Source organism: Pipra filicauda, unplaced genomic scaffold (assembly GCF_003945595.2).
Source record: "Pipra filicauda isolate LSUMZ 115617 unplaced genomic scaffold, ASM394559v2 scaffold37_size4185640_pilon, whole genome shotgun sequence".
NCBI classification, from domain to species: domain Eukaryota; kingdom Metazoa; phylum Chordata; class Aves; order Passeriformes; family Pipridae; genus Pipra; species Pipra filicauda.
The window spans coordinates 3276775-3293512 of record NW_024104509.1 but is presented as its reverse complement, the minus strand read 5'-3'; the positions used below and the strand labels follow the sequence as shown (position 1 = coordinate 3293512).

Below are 16738 nucleotides of genomic sequence, written 5' to 3'. Positions count from 1 at the left end.
GGTTTGCTACATGACAGATCTAGCGCAAAACACCAGCTCCTTGTCACTGCAGCATCACAGCTGTCCACCTGTCCTCTGCACCAGCTGTAGAAGAGCTGGGTATGGTCATGGCCCCCCAACAGATGGAAACCTATCAAGGAAGAATCAAGACCTGCTGGTCTTTCCTACAGGAGTTAAGTTAATAATAACATTGTTTAATTAAATCCCATCTCCTGCGTCTTCCTTTTCTTTGTTATGTGGTGGAACTTTGCATGTAAGCATTAGTACTTACCAGTGAAAGCTTGGGGTCAACAAAGGTAGCTCCCAGGTACTCAAAGTAAGATGCCAGTCCCTCATTAAGCCACAGATCATTCCACCAGTTCATTGTAACCAGATTTCCAAACCACTTAAATAGAAAGAAAAAGTATCTCAAAATGTCCTTGGTCTGCTCTTCTCTTCTCATTTTTTTGCAGATTAAGTACACATACTTATGATGAAGTAACTTTATTTATTGTGTACATGTAAATTGAATAAATTGCTGAATATTCCTTCAGATAGGGAAAATTCAGTAGGAAAACATGTATCTTGGAAAAAGTCAGAAATTCAGGGCAATTATTTTTAAATCGCTTCATCTACAATTTCATACCAGGAGTGTGGATCTCAGTGCTTTATGTCATTTCAAACACTTGTCAATATAATTTAAATATCTAAAATATCATATCAGGCTATGATTAAAAGTAAGGCATTTATCAAGCAATTAAAAAAACATTTTTCCATGTTCTTAACAGAATGAAATTGTCAGAGGAATGGTAAACAAAACTGGGGAAATAACCATTTCCAAAAACAGCAAATCCCTAACCTGGCAAGTATAAAATTTCCACAACATCTGCTGTGTACTCATATTTGGCAGTTCATATTTAACAAAAACTGATCACTTGTTGATTTATATTTTATTTACTAATTTTTAAAAACCTGAACTACAACTTTATTTTAAAACAGAGTTTTGTTAAGTATTGACATTTATTTTATAGGTCTGCAATAAAAATACTGCTCATCTGAAGGTCTGGAAAGTTACAGACCTTGTCAGAAAGGCATACAAGTGCACTAGCCAAGCTAAACTCTTTTGCTAGCTTTGTTGACCAAGTGCAAAGAGTTGTTGCTCTGGCAAATAACAGTAAATTAAAAATAGTCAATAAAGAAGTGAAACTGCATTATCATTCCAAATCAAGTAAGAAAAAATTTGAAAATCTCTGTGAAAGCTGGACAAAGATACAGTTACAGCTCCATGTTAATTTTGTTCTATCATACCATAGGCTTTTTCTTACAGAAAAAGAAATACCTTTTGCAATATGCACATGCACTGCCACTACAAAAAATACTGATGAACTCCATTAATTCTCCCACCAAAGTAGAAAGTATACTGTATAGAGAGAGTACTGTGTTACCCCTACACCCTAGAGTGGTATTCAAGTCCTGTGTAAGAAAAAAACAAGTAGCCCATTAACAGTTTTGCATCAGTGAGTCCTGTGCAATGTGTACAGCTTGTAATATGACAGAACCTGCTTTTAATATTGTTTTATCAGCGAAACATATGATCAAATAGGCTTTCAGTACTCTAGTACTCGCACCCCCTACTATCAAGTAATTATTTTCTTCTACTAATCAGTGACTGCATCATCAGCAACTGGAAGGAAAGAATGTCATAGATAAATAAATGCACAGAATTTTTTACCACATGCCTGGTGTCCTAGCTCATGTGACACAATTAAGGCAATCATTGCCTTTCTGCTTGTGAATTTATCACTTGGGAGGTACATCAATGATGATTCTTGGAAAGTCACTAGCCCCCAGTTTTCCATACCACCTGCTCCAAACTCAGGCAGTGCAACCAGATCTAAATTGATTCAAACAGACAAAAAAAAAAGGTATCTTTAACACTTTGAAAATAAAGTGATCACATGATTTTAGTTCTCGCACTGATTCAACGTCCAATTAAAGGATACTACATTTTAGTGGTTCTTTGTGGTATTATGCCAAAATTTGCCAGTGGTCTCTGAAGTTTCTTCTTGTCACACTTTCACCTGTGATTGCCATTCTTTCAGGAAGCCACATAAATTCCTGCAAAGCCCAGATCTGTGCTGTATGTTGTACATGCAAATGTTCTGACTGAAAATGAAGGCTAGGAGAGAATATATTCCCTGATGGCTGTCAGAAATCTTTTTCTGACTTGAATTTCTCCCATGTTTGGGTAAGATTATACTTACCTTTTTCTTCAGCCTAGCAACGGATAATAAAAAAAATCTTGCTCTTTCAGCTGTGTGAGTAGAGGTATCCTTTCTACTCTTCTTTGAAAGGCACCTTAGAAACATCATCTCTTTGTTTACACAATACGACTGTTACCTCTGTACTGCCCTTCTGCCTTATGCACAGAGAACAGTTTTCCAGTTCAAATGTGAGAGCTGGACAAAACATCAGGGTCTCAAAGGAAGAGACTGTTTAAACAGTTTAAACTTGGCAGCAAAGATCAAAATTTGGAAAAAGTATACCAAGCATTTAGAAGTTGACACAAGCTTGTATTCCAAATTATGGAAAACTATTCCAAATCAGGGAACTATGAGAAAGCTCCAGTCCAAAAGCTAGACAAGTAATGAAAGCATGGTGCTGAACCCCAGCACAGCCAGACTGATCTCAGCTACATCTCACCTTGAGTCTACAGCAAAAGTACTTCACTTTTGGTGAGGCAGCCCTCATCCAGCCAGCTTGGGGCAAGAGAGTTCCCTTATAACTGCCTTAAAATGAGGTGAAGACAAACCCTAAAAGATCCCTGATTTTAAATGTGTTTATTCTTAATTTCACATTCTGAGTTTGCAATAGAAATCTCTAGCATTTACAATGAGCTACTCTTGGTTGATCTAATCCTACTGATTTTTAGGCAAAACTTCTAAGAAAGACACTGGGAAATCCACTGGATATTGCAAGGCATTAGTCAGGACTGTAATGGTATTATAGCCTTCTGTGACACTGAAATCCTTCCTAACAGGAAGTCTACAATACTGTTCTTCTACTTCATTTTTGTAATAGTTTTATATTAATTAATTAATGTGTCAACATTGCTGATAAACAAAAGAACACAAGCATGAAACAAAATCACCTACAGCCCTTGAGTAGCTTGTATGATTACTAAGATCAGAAAAATTAAGAAGTGAAGACTGCATATAATATATTTTTCACAAGAAGGGTAGTGAAAAATTCTGCAAGTTAATAGAAATACACTGGAAGATAATACATTTACACAGACTAACATTTATTTCTTTCAAGTGCCAAAATACAGATTTGACAAGTCAGCAAATTATCCAGTCAAGAAAAGAAGGAAATTCTTTCCCAGTCAAGAAAAGAAGGAAATTCTTTCCCCACAATCCTGTAATCGGCTAAAATCATGGACAGTTTCAAAACTCATTTCAAGTAAGAATTGCTTTCTGTGCTCCCAATATTCTCCTAATATCTATAAAAGAGCCCATTTCCCCATAATATTAATGCTGAAATGCTTGGGAATCCAAGTGCAAGTAACAAACAAACTGTACAGTGAAATTACATGATGGCATCCTTCTTTCTTGACTGAAACTTGACTTAACTGACTTATCTGTTGTCCGTTTTAAGCAGAAACAATGTTTTTCTGCAGGAGAATTTTTTTCTGGGGAGGAATGTGCGGGAGGAACATACACCCAACTCACAGGTAAGACAGGGACATACTGAAAAAAGCAAGGAATGCTTTGTGGGGGACACATGTTATTAGAGCAAGCATGGATTTACTAGGAGGACATAGGAACTACAACATCCTTACATGTTATGGTCTATGCATCCCAGAAATAGCCACATGACTGAAATACTTCTTTCTACCCACTTTGTTGTCCCAACTGCCCCTTTATTAGGAAATTATGCTTTAAAAGAATGAGTAGGATGTGAAAGTAAGAACACTGAGTTACAGATTAATAAAAGCCATGATGCAGAAAGGAAAATTCAGTGAGTTAAAGTTTAGGTGGTGTATTCAATGGTAAGCCGTAAAAGAATGTAGTAAGCTGCAAAAGGAAAATACTGCAAAAGAACACATTGCTTCTGTGAATGTTATACCAGCAGCAGCCATTTGTGGTTCCTTTCAGAAAATAAGTCATCTCACCTGTCTTTGGCAGAGGGTAGCTGATGTTAAGTACATCTTCCAGAAACGAAAATATTGGACCAATGATACTTAAAGCATAGTCAAGATACCCATTTCCAATTGCTTCTTTCCGAGCCCAAATACGTATCTGCAATAAAACAAGGGAGAGTTCTTTTAAACAACCCTCATATTTTCATTCTCTTTGTTTCTCTTTTGTGAATCATTGTTGGAAAAAATGCTGTCTGTCCACACCAAACCATGCAACGAAGCTTTTGATTTAATCTTTAAAAGAATCCAAGTTTTACTGGACCTAACAAAATGTGTCAAAGAACATGCTCCTGGTAAAACCTAGGAAAGTTCCGGTACTTTGAAGGGATGAAGATCTGAATCCAACTATACATTGTTGGAACAAACAATCTCATAATTTTTCTTTTATTAAGTGGAAAATACTGTGAAACGATTTGGAATCACACATCTTAAGCCAATGTATGCCAGCCAGTGAGTTTGGGTGACAAGCTCTCTTTCAGCCCACCTAATGAGAGAGAAATGAACTTCCAGAGAGTGTTTGCGGTCCAAAGATACACATCTCTCCTCTTGAACTTTCTCACAGCCTGAAACAGACCGCTGGCCTCCCTCTCTGCTAAGGAGAGCAGATGGCATCTGAGCAGAGAACATCTGTACCTCTGAGTAACAGAAACCGTGGCCGCAAGCAAAGCTTTCCCCTCCTCTACCCTTTTGTTTTGTACTGGAAAGGACAACTCCTTGCTCAAGAGTGATGGAGTAGGCTTAGAAAAGGTTTGTCTCCACCACATATTTCTGAATGAAAGACCCCCTCCACGTGCCTATCAGCTCAAAACCTCGACATTTCTTGCATCTAAGTGCTATACATGGTCTCACAAGAAGCTGCACAGCCAAACGCTAAGAGCACAGCTGGGAAGCATTGGGATTTAATTTATAAGGGAAAAAAAATGAGCATATTCAACCAATGCAGTGTCCTCAACCTCTGAGGCCCTCTTTTCAGCCAAGGCTTCAGAGGAGATTCAAAGACCAGATCACTTAATTTGCAAAACCTAAACATCTTAAAATGCTAATCCTCATATCAGATTTGAGTTACAATATCCCTGTTTCAGGTTGGAAATTACTTAGCAGAAATGTCAAAAATAGGCACAAATGAATATGCTCACACAAATATTGTGGAGGCATAGACTGAGTATCTGCATCTAAAACCAAGGGGTGAAATACTGTCTTCCTCTATGTCACAGAACACAGGTGGTGCCTCTTCTCTCTGAATAAAAGCTCATTTGAATGCTCTGCTTTGCTAACTACTGTACACATCAGCCCAAGAAAAAGGCACCACAGTCATAGCTGTAAGCATCCAACAGGTTCAAGACAGAAGGTGACAGATATGACATACCAAGTCCAATCTTCACTTTAAAAAAGAGCCAATACTGTGCTTCCTAGGTGATCTGTGCGCTGTCCTCTCATGTTGTCCCACCTTTCCCCAGTAGCATGACAGTGAACTAACCATGCAGTTTTCTCATTTATTAAGGAGATCAAGTAAATGCTACCTTTAATAGCTGTATACTTGAATTTACTATTTATTTTGGAACAACTCGATACATCTTTTCCCTGTTGACTTTGACCAAAAGAAGGAAAGAGAAACAACTGGTGCCAATGCAGTACATTTTTTTACAGCTTCTCTCGAGAAGCTTTGGCCATTGTACAGTAAGAGCAAAACTGAATACTCACAGATGAAGAAGCTTCAAACACAAAACACAGACTTCTGAAGGCTAAAAAAAATGTGACCACTACCAAATAAAAGGTTAAAATACTAGTATACAAAATGCTTGGAGCAGAGTATTACTCTTACTGATGTCATGGTGGTGGTCCTCAAGGGGTCTTGAAGAACAAGGCACCGAACATCAGTGTTTTGTCACAGCAGTGGAAACAGATATATTTTCCAACTAAGACAGCTAAGAAAGTAAGAAGACCCTGAATTATGACCAGTACTTTCTGCAGAGTAGCTGCTCCAAATTTTTAACATACACAGCCCATACCTACTTCTGCAGCTGTATGAAATGAAAAGGACAAGACAATAAACTAATTGTCCTAAAGGAAAGGTTTCTGCAGAAATATCCACAGGATGTTAGCAGTTTTGCCACATAAGCAAATAGTTTTGGAATGGAAAACAGAGTTAATGTCTGTGGTATCTTCTAAAGCACGATGCACCACAGAGCCAACTTCCGTTGTAAACTGCTATAATGTGTTATGCAGCCTCATATTTACCTTGTTTCCCCGCTCCGTTCTGGTGACATAATCAAAATCACAGACCACAAAAGCAGTCAAATAAGTTGACATTTTCAGTGAAGTGTTAAATGTGGTAACAGTCCATAGGCTTCCATTTTCATCTTTCATTTCAGATACATCTAGGAAAAAAAAAATCAAAAAATATTCAAACCAATGCTCATCCATAATAAACAAGGAATTTTATGTTTTCTGCATGTTTTTTTACCCCTCTCTTCAATATGCTGTATTCCTGCACTACATTCTTCATATGTTTCTGATAGAAGGAAAGCAGCCAGACTCGTTGCTACTGACATGTATCAGAGTTGTGACCTTCCATGCAAACAGCAAAAATCCACTCTTGAGCTTCTTAAATGAAGTCTTGGAAGGATATCAAACTGTGTCAGTTTTAATATGTGAGCAAGCTGTGGACATTTTATTCCATGCTGCATATCTCTAAAACTGATATCTCTAAATCTGATCTATTATAATTCAAATTCATGTGTGCCTAAGAATTATGAAACACTAAATCAGATACCTTCCTTCTAAATAAGAGGGATTTGGACAGGATTCTCAGGGGTAGAAAATGCTTCCGGCAATTCTCACAGAGACCCCATCTATATTCCTTAGTTACTTATCTTCCATGCAAATCTCGTAAAACTTACTTTTTATGGCTGAAATTATTTAGTTGAAAAATAGAGATTCATGGCATTGAACTGCAGAAAAAGAGCTTTTAAGAAGAAGGCAAAAGACACAACAGATTTCTGTAGGAACACTAACTTAGAGAGTTTGTTTGGAACCTTATACCCCACAAACATCCCACATGAGATCCCAGAAAGGGACAGGAGTAGCGTCTCCAGAGCTTTATAGTGCGCTTTTTCTAATTCTTCATATACACAGGAGGCTATAGTGTCTCTGCCTGGGAAAACAATTTTTTGTATGTTGTAAATATGTCTTAAAATCTACTCAGAATTAAAGGAATCCCTTGATGTCACAAATACAGGCCTTGAATACTTGAGGTTGCCATTTGGTTTTAAAAAGATGACACACACAAGACAGACACACTGACTAAGCAGTAAATAACAGGAATCAAACCCTATGCAGCCTGCAGCAGCCAGAGGAGAGCGCATCACAACTAACAAAACTATTTGATGGAATTATTGCCATCAGAGACATTAATTATGAATAACAGTGTCCAAATGTTTAAGTTCATAGACACAGATTTTGTGTGCCCTTTGAAAACATTAGCACGTGGACAATACACTGTATCAGATGACATAGTCTGTTCAGATAAATTGCACCCTTTTAAAAAGTAATTTAGGGGAAAAAAACCCGTAAGTTGACTTGCTGTTTACCTACCAATAGCAGGCATGTTGGAAAGAGCCACATAGCTTGGGTCATGGACAATTCTGATATTGAATGTGGCCTTCATGGCAGGTTCATCAAAACATGGGTACACTCTCCTGGCATACGTTGGTTCCATTTGGGAGGCAATGAGCATACTGTATTAAAAATACAAGTAAGATTAATCAGGATGCTACAGCTCATCAAAATCCATATATAGCACATAAAGACAACAAATCAGAAAAACCAGAAAGTGAATCATGTAAATATGCAGATTTGGAAAAGTTTTGCCTATTATTTAAAGCCTTGACTAAGTCTGTGTGCCCCACAACCAGTTCAGTTTGGATGCTTGTGGAGAAAAGCAGTCTTTTTTAATTAGATCTTTTTTTTCCCCTCACAGGCCTTTTCCGGATATCATATTTTAAATATTTGAGCTTTCCTACTTTGTTTATTAAGACAGAATTGATTGAAGTTTTGCACACAGCAGACCAGTGCTCAAGAGATACAATGCCCAACTTTATTGTCATAATTAGAATATCTCTGTACACCTGCTGCTCTCCTTAATGCATGCATTCTTGTTAATTAATTACTGGTATATTTTAATAAAAAATAGTAATAACTGTTAGTGAACTGTGTATGCATGCACTTGCACCCTTCTGTCAAATCCAATAGAGAAGAACCCCTGTGAAAACAGCATCAACACTGTCCCAGTACACTGGCAAAACCAGAATAATATTCAAAAGGACCCTTTTGTACCTTATGCAAAGGAGCTTTGCCTCAGTTGCCTCTGCGGCATATTGTGATGGATGCACTCATCCTATTTGAACTAAGTAAACTTTGGTCCAGTCTGATGTTCACCAAGTAGATCTGACCAAAGTTAATCCTACTGTGTGAGACTGCCATTAAGAATTCAGCAGCAAATCAAAACCACAGGTCTGGATGGAGACAGGATTGATAAGTGGAGGAAAGTGTATCAGTAGCAGAAAAACTGACTACAAATCAACCACTTTACTGTAAATATCTGCAGCTATCAGAGTCTGTTGAGCTCTCCATCCATAGCACCTGTCTGCAGAGTGGTGATCTCCCCTCAAGGAGGTATGCCTCTCAAGGTTACCCTTGAGGCTGAAAGACCCTTTGTCTGACACCAGACATCGATGAGTTGGTGACATATTTGCATGCATGCAACATTTAAGATATGTGTAAGAAACTTACACAATAATATTTGTATACTTTAGCGCAGAGCACTGACTACCAATCCATCTGTACACCTAAATTTACTGATTAGAACTTAATAAACTACTTGGACAGATCTGTTGGAGTGATCTCTGACTCTTCTCCTGCAACACACACTCGCTGGAATCAAAAGATAAATCACTGTGTCTCACAGCAGAAGTTTCAAAAAGTTGTACATCTGAGCTGTTCACGTAAGGGCATCCTTATCAAGAATTATTAAAAATACACGTGCAATGGTCCTCAAAGTTCTATATGTGTCAGCCAAGTAATAGCCAGCAACTGGGCACACAAGCATGGCCTAATCTCCTGTTTCAGTGACCTCAATACTGACACGGCAAATATTTTTCATCTGCAGTTGAGGTGTTCCCTAACAGTGTATCCACACCAGGTTCACAAATGCTTATTCTTAGCACTGAGACATCCCAAACAAGCCAGGAGCCATCAAGATAGCATCCATACATTAAGTAGCAGTATGTAATGAGTCAGATCTGCACTACAGAGTGGAGTAACAAATCAGGTCTACCCTACAAGCACAGCATGACTATGACTAATTGTGACTTGTAGCACTGAACCATGTCCAAAACTTAAGGTTGCTTGTTACAGGATACCCTTTTTTTGGAAATTGAAATTAATGGATCAGCTTTCCATTGATATTTACTTTTACTTGATCGCTTTGCACCACTTATATTGTGTGTGATTTAACCCAAGGTACTGAGCCATTAGCTTCCTGCTTTCACTGACCAAAGTCAGAAGTGCTTTCCAGCAAGATCCCAAGGCTGGCCTACTAGGGCCCCTTTCCTTTTGAAAGATGTTCAGGTGCTAGCATTTTTAATAGCTGTGCTATTTAACTCTGCTCAAGGTTGATCAAATAATCCAGTGCTGAAAGTGTCATTGCCTCATCTACATCCACATTGCTGATGTTGGGGGAACTAAGTTAATATCAACAAGATGACTGTGTAAAAGCACTATACTCTTAAAACATTTTGCATTTAACAGACATATCTGATGCTGTACTATAAACATAACTCATGACCAAAGAACCCATATTGAGCATGTTGTTGCACAGTGACTATTGAGACCACAATGCCTATTTTGAAGTGAGGAATAGCGTGAGAAGGAGCAGCACTTTGTATATGACTTCTTGACTGTCGGTAAGGGAAGATTTTCTTTACGGACCTGATTCCCTGCTGAGTCAAATCTGTGCTGTACCAGCCACCAGCTGCCTTGCCAAATGCAGCTGAAGCTCCACCTGAGACAGAAGTAGCACCTCTTCTCCTTTATCCTGTCCAATGATGGAAAGTGACAAACTTCTGCCAGGGTTGCACAGGAGCAGCAATAGTGATAGGCCACTTCATCTAGGAAGTCAATCACTGAAAATACCTTCTTCTTCCCGTGGAGCAAAGTATGCTTTTGTTCATTCCTTTGTGCAATCAATTGCAGCTTGGTTCTAGGAAACACTGAGTAAATCCATGACTGTGAATTCCCCCACATCAGTGCCATCACTGCCTCTGAAAGCTCTGTACTGGCAGCAACCGATGCAGACACTTGGCAAATTTGCCCTCAAGAAATTCTTGTTCAAGAATACAAAATAGCATATTGTGGCCAAGGCAATGTGATAAAAAAGAAGTATGAGGACATATTAAATGTTGTTTTTCAGCAGGACTCCAGATAAAAAAGAAAAATAGGAATGTTTCATGCATATTACACAAATAACTGGTGTTTAAAACACATGTTACCTCATATAATTTGTCAGAATAGACAATAGTTGGAGCTTTTTTTCTTGTGGGTTGGTTTGTTTGTTGGGTTTTTTTTCAAGGTGAAGGTATTAGCATGAACTGAATCACTAGCACTTTTTTTAACACGCTGCAGTATTATCACAAAACAAATTGCCCAAAAGGAAATAATTTTTTTAGAAAGTCTAACAATGCTCAAGTAGACAAATTACTCCCTCCCTTAAGTCTACAGTTTTGCACATAGATTTCATTTTCTTTTTTCATGAGGATCATATAATACCACATGATACTTTCAAATAATGAGAAACAAACAGATAAAAGGATCTCTTAGCCTAAATATTAGACAATTTATACTACACATAAATTGTAGTATATGTAGGTTCTTATTTTTTTTTTCAGTTACTGCCTGAAAAAAGAAAAGGAAAATGAGGAACACGTTCTGCATAGTACATGAATGCCTAGTAGATCACATTTCACCTGATTAATAAACAGGATAATTGTAGATGAAATGTTTTATTTGATGCAATAAAGGAGACATTCTAAAAATGCTTTCTCATGAGTTATTTTTCATACTGATAGCATAATTGGTATTTGTGTTAGCATCTTTTATATTTAATTTCTTCCATTTTTACAAAAATAAAATAATTAAACTGTAAAACAAACCCTGAAGAGGCTAAAAATAAGGGAGTTTTACAGTGAGTAGAATCTTGTCCCCAACATCCAAACATTTTTTTCAGGTGAACAGTGCTTGATACTAACAAGCAACACAAAGAAACACCAAACATCTTACTTGTTCTGATTTCTGTCTCACTCCTTTGATGGTCTTACTCACAGAGTCATAGAAAACAGAGCTAAGAAGAACTGCATATCCTCTGCTCTGAGGCAAAATTAACTATATTAGTGCTGTTCTAACCCCTTTACTCTCATCCTAGCAATTGGTGCAGAAGCAACTGATAAAAATCTGTGCAAACATTGTGTTTGGATATTGTGTTGGGCTGCCTGTTAATACCAGCCCTATCCAGTCAAATATTTTATAGAAGTTGCACAGGACATGAGCAGAGTGGCTACCAAGTAAAATTCTCAAAGGATTTTGAAACATTGACCTGAACAGTGACCTGCATACAGCCTGCACTTCATCGTACACCCCACAGGAACCCTCTAATCCTGGAGTAGCACCCACAAGCTCATCCACAGCCGTGCAAGATCTCTGTGCAGAACGACAGAAACAAAACTCCTGCATCATGTAAGTTTGAGCCAGCAGTGCTAGAGAAGGAGAGCAAAGGTGGTTTCTGTATCTTTTTGCCTACCCAGATCCTGGTATGGACTATCACAGCTATATGCAGAATACTGATTCCTCATTTCAACAGGAGAGCCTTCAAACACTTAGTGCTGGAGAAGTGGGAGCATCTTTCCTTTTCACTTCCTTTGCTCCTGCAAGCAGTGCAGACATGGGCTGTTCATTATCCATAACAAGTGCTCCCATTTTTCAGAGTTATCTTTTGTGTGGAAGACCTGATCAGGTGGGCAGTACAAATTGTCAACAACAGTAAAACATATGCAGTCATCAATGATCAAACTGACAACTAAAAATTTCTTTCTTGAAAATTCAGTGAAATTGGTTTATTATGTTTTCCATGGAGGTCAGGTTAGGACTTCTGAAAATAGCTGTTTCTGTGAAACCACCTTGCCAGTGTACAACAGCTCTGACTTCAAGAAAAGAGAGGGAATGACACTTTGCGTCAACTCGCTCATTCTGCCAGTCTACCAAGAGCAATGGGGATATCTGACTGAGAAATATGACAGTGCCAAAGTCCAGATGGAACAAACATTTCAGGGATTTCACGTCTCATTAGGATCAAGGTGTCTACCAAAAGCTTGCACTTATCTGCTTAAACTCTTCTGAGACGAGAGGTCTCTAGGGTTCCACAAGCGCAAATTACAAAACCCACTAAGACTTCTAGTGCATGCAAGAAATACAGGAGTCTGCATGACCACAGATAGATGTCACATTGTCTGTTACAGCTGGCAGTTCAAGTGAGGTGTTGAAATCAGAAAACCTCTGCAAGAAGCAGACCCTGCAGGTCTGTTGAAGACTGGTACAAGTCACTTTAGAAAAGCTATGGGACAGTCTGCTGGAGATGGAGGTTTCCTTGCAGAACAATAACTGGGTAACTGGCTTTGTACTGATAGCCAAAGGGCACTGAACGTTTTTAAATCACTCCTGATCTATGCAATCCATTAGAATCCAACTTTTTCCATTGTTAATAGCTTGGCAGAGCTTACATATCACTCAAAACCTATCTCCTCCAAAATAAGAATGCAAAACCTTTCAGTGTTAGTGGACCCTATCAGATTAGGAAATGGCTGGTTAAGTGGTGACTTAATTCTTAGCGAAGGGAAAATAACAAGATACTATTGTATACTCTCGATTCAGAGAAAGCCTTTTTTAGAGCAGAAAAAATATGCAAAATCCATTCAAAAATATCAGAAATGGGAGCACAAACAAGTAACAAAAATTATACATTATATCTGCCATCAGTGGATTTCCTTTAATCTATTCCATTGTCTAACTACCACTGTCATCTCTTTAACCAGACTGTGTAGTCTCACATTTCATTAGTGCTTCATGATGAACTAAGAATGAAATGGGACCTTTGTAATAAACTCTCTAAACAACTGGAAATTGAGCTATACACATTATTTGAATTATTTTAAAAATTTTTTCTGATTTTCTACTGTGGCAGCTGACAATAGCTTTTTTTCCCCCAGATACTCTGAATTTTATACAGTCTGAATCAGAAAATGTCATAGCCTAATTCTCTGTTTCCTACATAGGACTTGTTTGAATTAATACAGCATCAGAAAGCATACCGATACAGTATTAAGGTTTGTTCCTTTCTTTAAAAATTATGTAAATTAAGCAAATTGTTATAGATTCTCCTTTCTTCAAAAGTTGCACAAATAATCCTGTGAATAACAATCAGTGAATGAAGAAACAGCAACTGGAGAAAACCAGAATGTGCTTCCTAAAATATTTTTTACTTTACTGCATTTTTCTCTAAGGTTTACCAACTTATCTCCTTTTTGTTAAAAAAAAAAAAAAAAAGTCCATCTAAGTTACATTTTCCAGATGTGGCAGACTCCGGTATGGAGATTTATACAAGAGCTGGCAGCTGAAAAGCCAGCTTGTTGCAGAAAAGCCACACAGTCTTCCTCCATTTCAAAAAAATTATCAACTTCATTTTGTGGTTTCGTATTACAACTACTCATATAGAGGCTTGCATGTATGGATCTTGAAAGTAACTGCATATTTTATTACATTACCCAATCAACCAAGAAGCCTATGAACCCACACATTTTAGTAGACTCATTGATAGGGTAGTAGACAAGAATACTTGAATTTAACTCCAGTTTTCCTTTTGACTCACTGTTTAGTGCTTTAATTATTAAAAATGAAATAACTTTAAAACGAGCAATTTGTCTGTCTCTTCTTCAAATTCCTATTTTGAGAAACTTGCCTGCCACTAGAAGTACTTAAATTCTGATCTTAAATTTCACTTCTCTCAGCAAGTTTCGTGCCCAGAAGTTGAGAATGCAATTCACGTTGGGAAGATCCAAAATTAAAAAAAAAAAAAAAAAAAAAAGATAAGCAAGCATCATTTTGAGGGTGAAAATATGTTTTAGACCTTTGACTGCTTGATTAGCTCACACAGCTCCATCACCAGTTTTGCAGTTCGAAAGAAAAAGAAAGCATCCTAATAGCACTCCCTACGGAAATCATGGATTGTCTGATGACAGCCAAACAACTTCACGTGAATAGCACCTACAAAGTATAGATGTCTAAAGCAGTCACTCATCCTACTCCCCCTTATTTCTGAAACCGCATGTGATCGGCGTCTCTGAACTCATGCCCAAATACATAGCCAAAATCCCGGATTCTTGACAAAGACGTCCTCCTCACAGATACAGGTTGAGGAAATGAGGAGTTGTCGGTGTTACACAGACGTGTGAGGCCGGGATGAAGTTTCTGAGACGGACTGCGGCTCCCGGGAATTGGGCATAGGAACTGTCTGCCCCCCTCGCTGCCAAAGGCACTGAAAGCGAGACCAGAAATTGTCCAGCCGGTGCTACGGGTGAAGTCAGCTGCCGTCGGAGAGACAGGGCAGCACGGCCAAGGCTCTCCGGAGAGGAGAGCGACCATCCCGGAGCACAGACCGGAGTTTCTGGCACGCTTTTTGCATCCCGCGATGCGGTCCCGGGGAGGGGCGAGAAGCGGCCGCCTCTCCTGCGCCCGGGCAGCTCGCAGCTCGCCCCGGTGCCGCCCAGCTCGGCGCCAGCTCTGTGACAGCTCCTGCAGCCGCGTCCCGCAGCCTCCATGCCACGGGCGGCCTCGACGCGGGACCGTGGGAGCTCCGCTGCCGCGGTGAAGGGGCGCGGAGTCCGCGGGGCGGCCGCCGCCGCCTACCTGCTCCGTCCCTGGTCGGTGTAGCGGGTGAGGAACAGCCCGACCAGGTCCTCCTCCAGGAGGCCCTGGAAGCCAAGCTGCAGGACGTAGCGGCTCCCGGCCCGCAGCCACCCGCGCAGCTCCAGCACCGCCACCTCGTCCTCCTCCTCCTGCCGCAGCCCCGCCACCTCCACGGCGGCGCCCAGCCCGGGCAGGGGCCCGCGCACGGCGGCCCCGCGGCTCCGGAGCCCGGCGCTGTGCAGCACCGCCGCGTCCGTGTCCTGCCGGCACAGCACCGTGATGTTCACCTGCCCTCTGAAGGAGAATGGCCCGGCTTGGCCCGGCCGCACCCGCGGCCACAGCTCCAGCTCGTAGCGGAGCGGCAGGAGGTGGCGGGGTAGGCGGCGGACGGGGCCGGCGGTGGGAGCCGGTGGCGGGGCGGGGGTGCCGGTGGCGGCGGGCGAGGGCGGCGGCGGTGCCTCCTCCTGCCGGCAGCGCCCGTAGAGAGCGGCGAGCGCCAGCAGTGCGGCCAGGAGCGCCAGCAACAGCGCGGCCCCAAGGGCGGCCGCCCTGCGCCCCACGTACAGCCCGGCACCGCGGGCCCCCATCCCCGCTCTGCGCCCCGACGGCCGCTGCCGCCGCTACTTACGGGGCGGGGGAGTGAGCGCGCCCGAGGGCGGGACGCGCCGGGCCAGGGGAGATGGGTTCCCACGCGGTGCCGGGAAAGCGTCTCCACGGAGCGCTGCTCCGGGGGGGTGGGCTGCCCCCGTCCCGACTGCCTCGGCAAGCAGCCGAGCAGCCGAGCAGCCCCTCCTAAAGCCCGAGAGGGGACGTGACGGGAGTCGCGGCTGAGCGGCGATGCTGGACGGGTGATGATGGATGCCGAGTACCCCTCGGGGATGAGCGATCACGGCGCTGCCCGGATAGGCGGCACTGCCGGGACCGAACTACCCCTGGGCTCTCCCGGCCGAGGCTGAGCGCAGGGCGGTGGCTCGGGGTTGCAGAAAGCCCCGCCATCGAAGGCGACCGTCGAGCTGGAGAAGAGGCCTCCCCGCGCACTGGCCGGAAAAGGAGAAAAAAACCCACTAAACCCACAGATATTCTTACGTTTTTCACCACCATGGCAAGAGAGAGGATGGGAAAATGGAGGGTCACTGCTTGAGATGCGCAAAGTGTTGTGGTTAGAACGGAGCGGCTCTTGAGAGAAATCTACATGTTAAAAGATCGAGTCAGAAAAATCTTTGGTACATAAAAGCACGACCAAAGTGGGTTTCTAATAAATAGTCCTCGTTTAGAGCCTCACTTCTCTGCGTAGTTCCTGTTGAGGCTATAAACATCACTGCGCTGTACCTATGTAGTTAACCCCGTTACAATCAATAGGATTAATCCCGTCTTCCCAGTTAAACACATACTTGAAGGGTTTGCCAGTTGGGGCCGGATTGCCAGCCAGATTGCAAAATGCAACCTTTGCCACCTTGTAAAACTTGCCTGTTGATTTTTCTCAGTTGCAGCTCCTTTTTGAAATCACTGTGAGCCACGTACCAACGGGAGCAGAAGCCAGAACAGTGG

The 16738-nt window shown here is 41.3% G+C and overlaps 1 protein-coding gene across 1 annotated transcript in view; it reads right to left on the bottom strand.

The window, feature by feature from the left end:
* LVRN (laeverin) overlaps positions 1-15777 on the bottom strand; it is a 39042-nt gene extending 23265 nt beyond the window's left edge. The window contains exons 1-6 of the mRNA XM_027752156.2: positions 15191-15777; positions 7775-7917; positions 6419-6558; positions 4154-4280; positions 1719-1873; positions 272-385 (exon numbers count right to left, since the gene is read on the bottom strand). Of these exons, the coding sequence (XP_027607957.1) occupies positions 272-385; positions 1719-1873; positions 4154-4280; positions 6419-6558; positions 7775-7917; positions 15191-15777 (1266 nt within the window). The remainder of the gene's footprint in view (positions 1-271; positions 386-1718; positions 1874-4153; positions 4281-6418; positions 6559-7774; positions 7918-15190) is intronic.
* Positions 15778-16738: the final 961 nt, after the last annotated feature.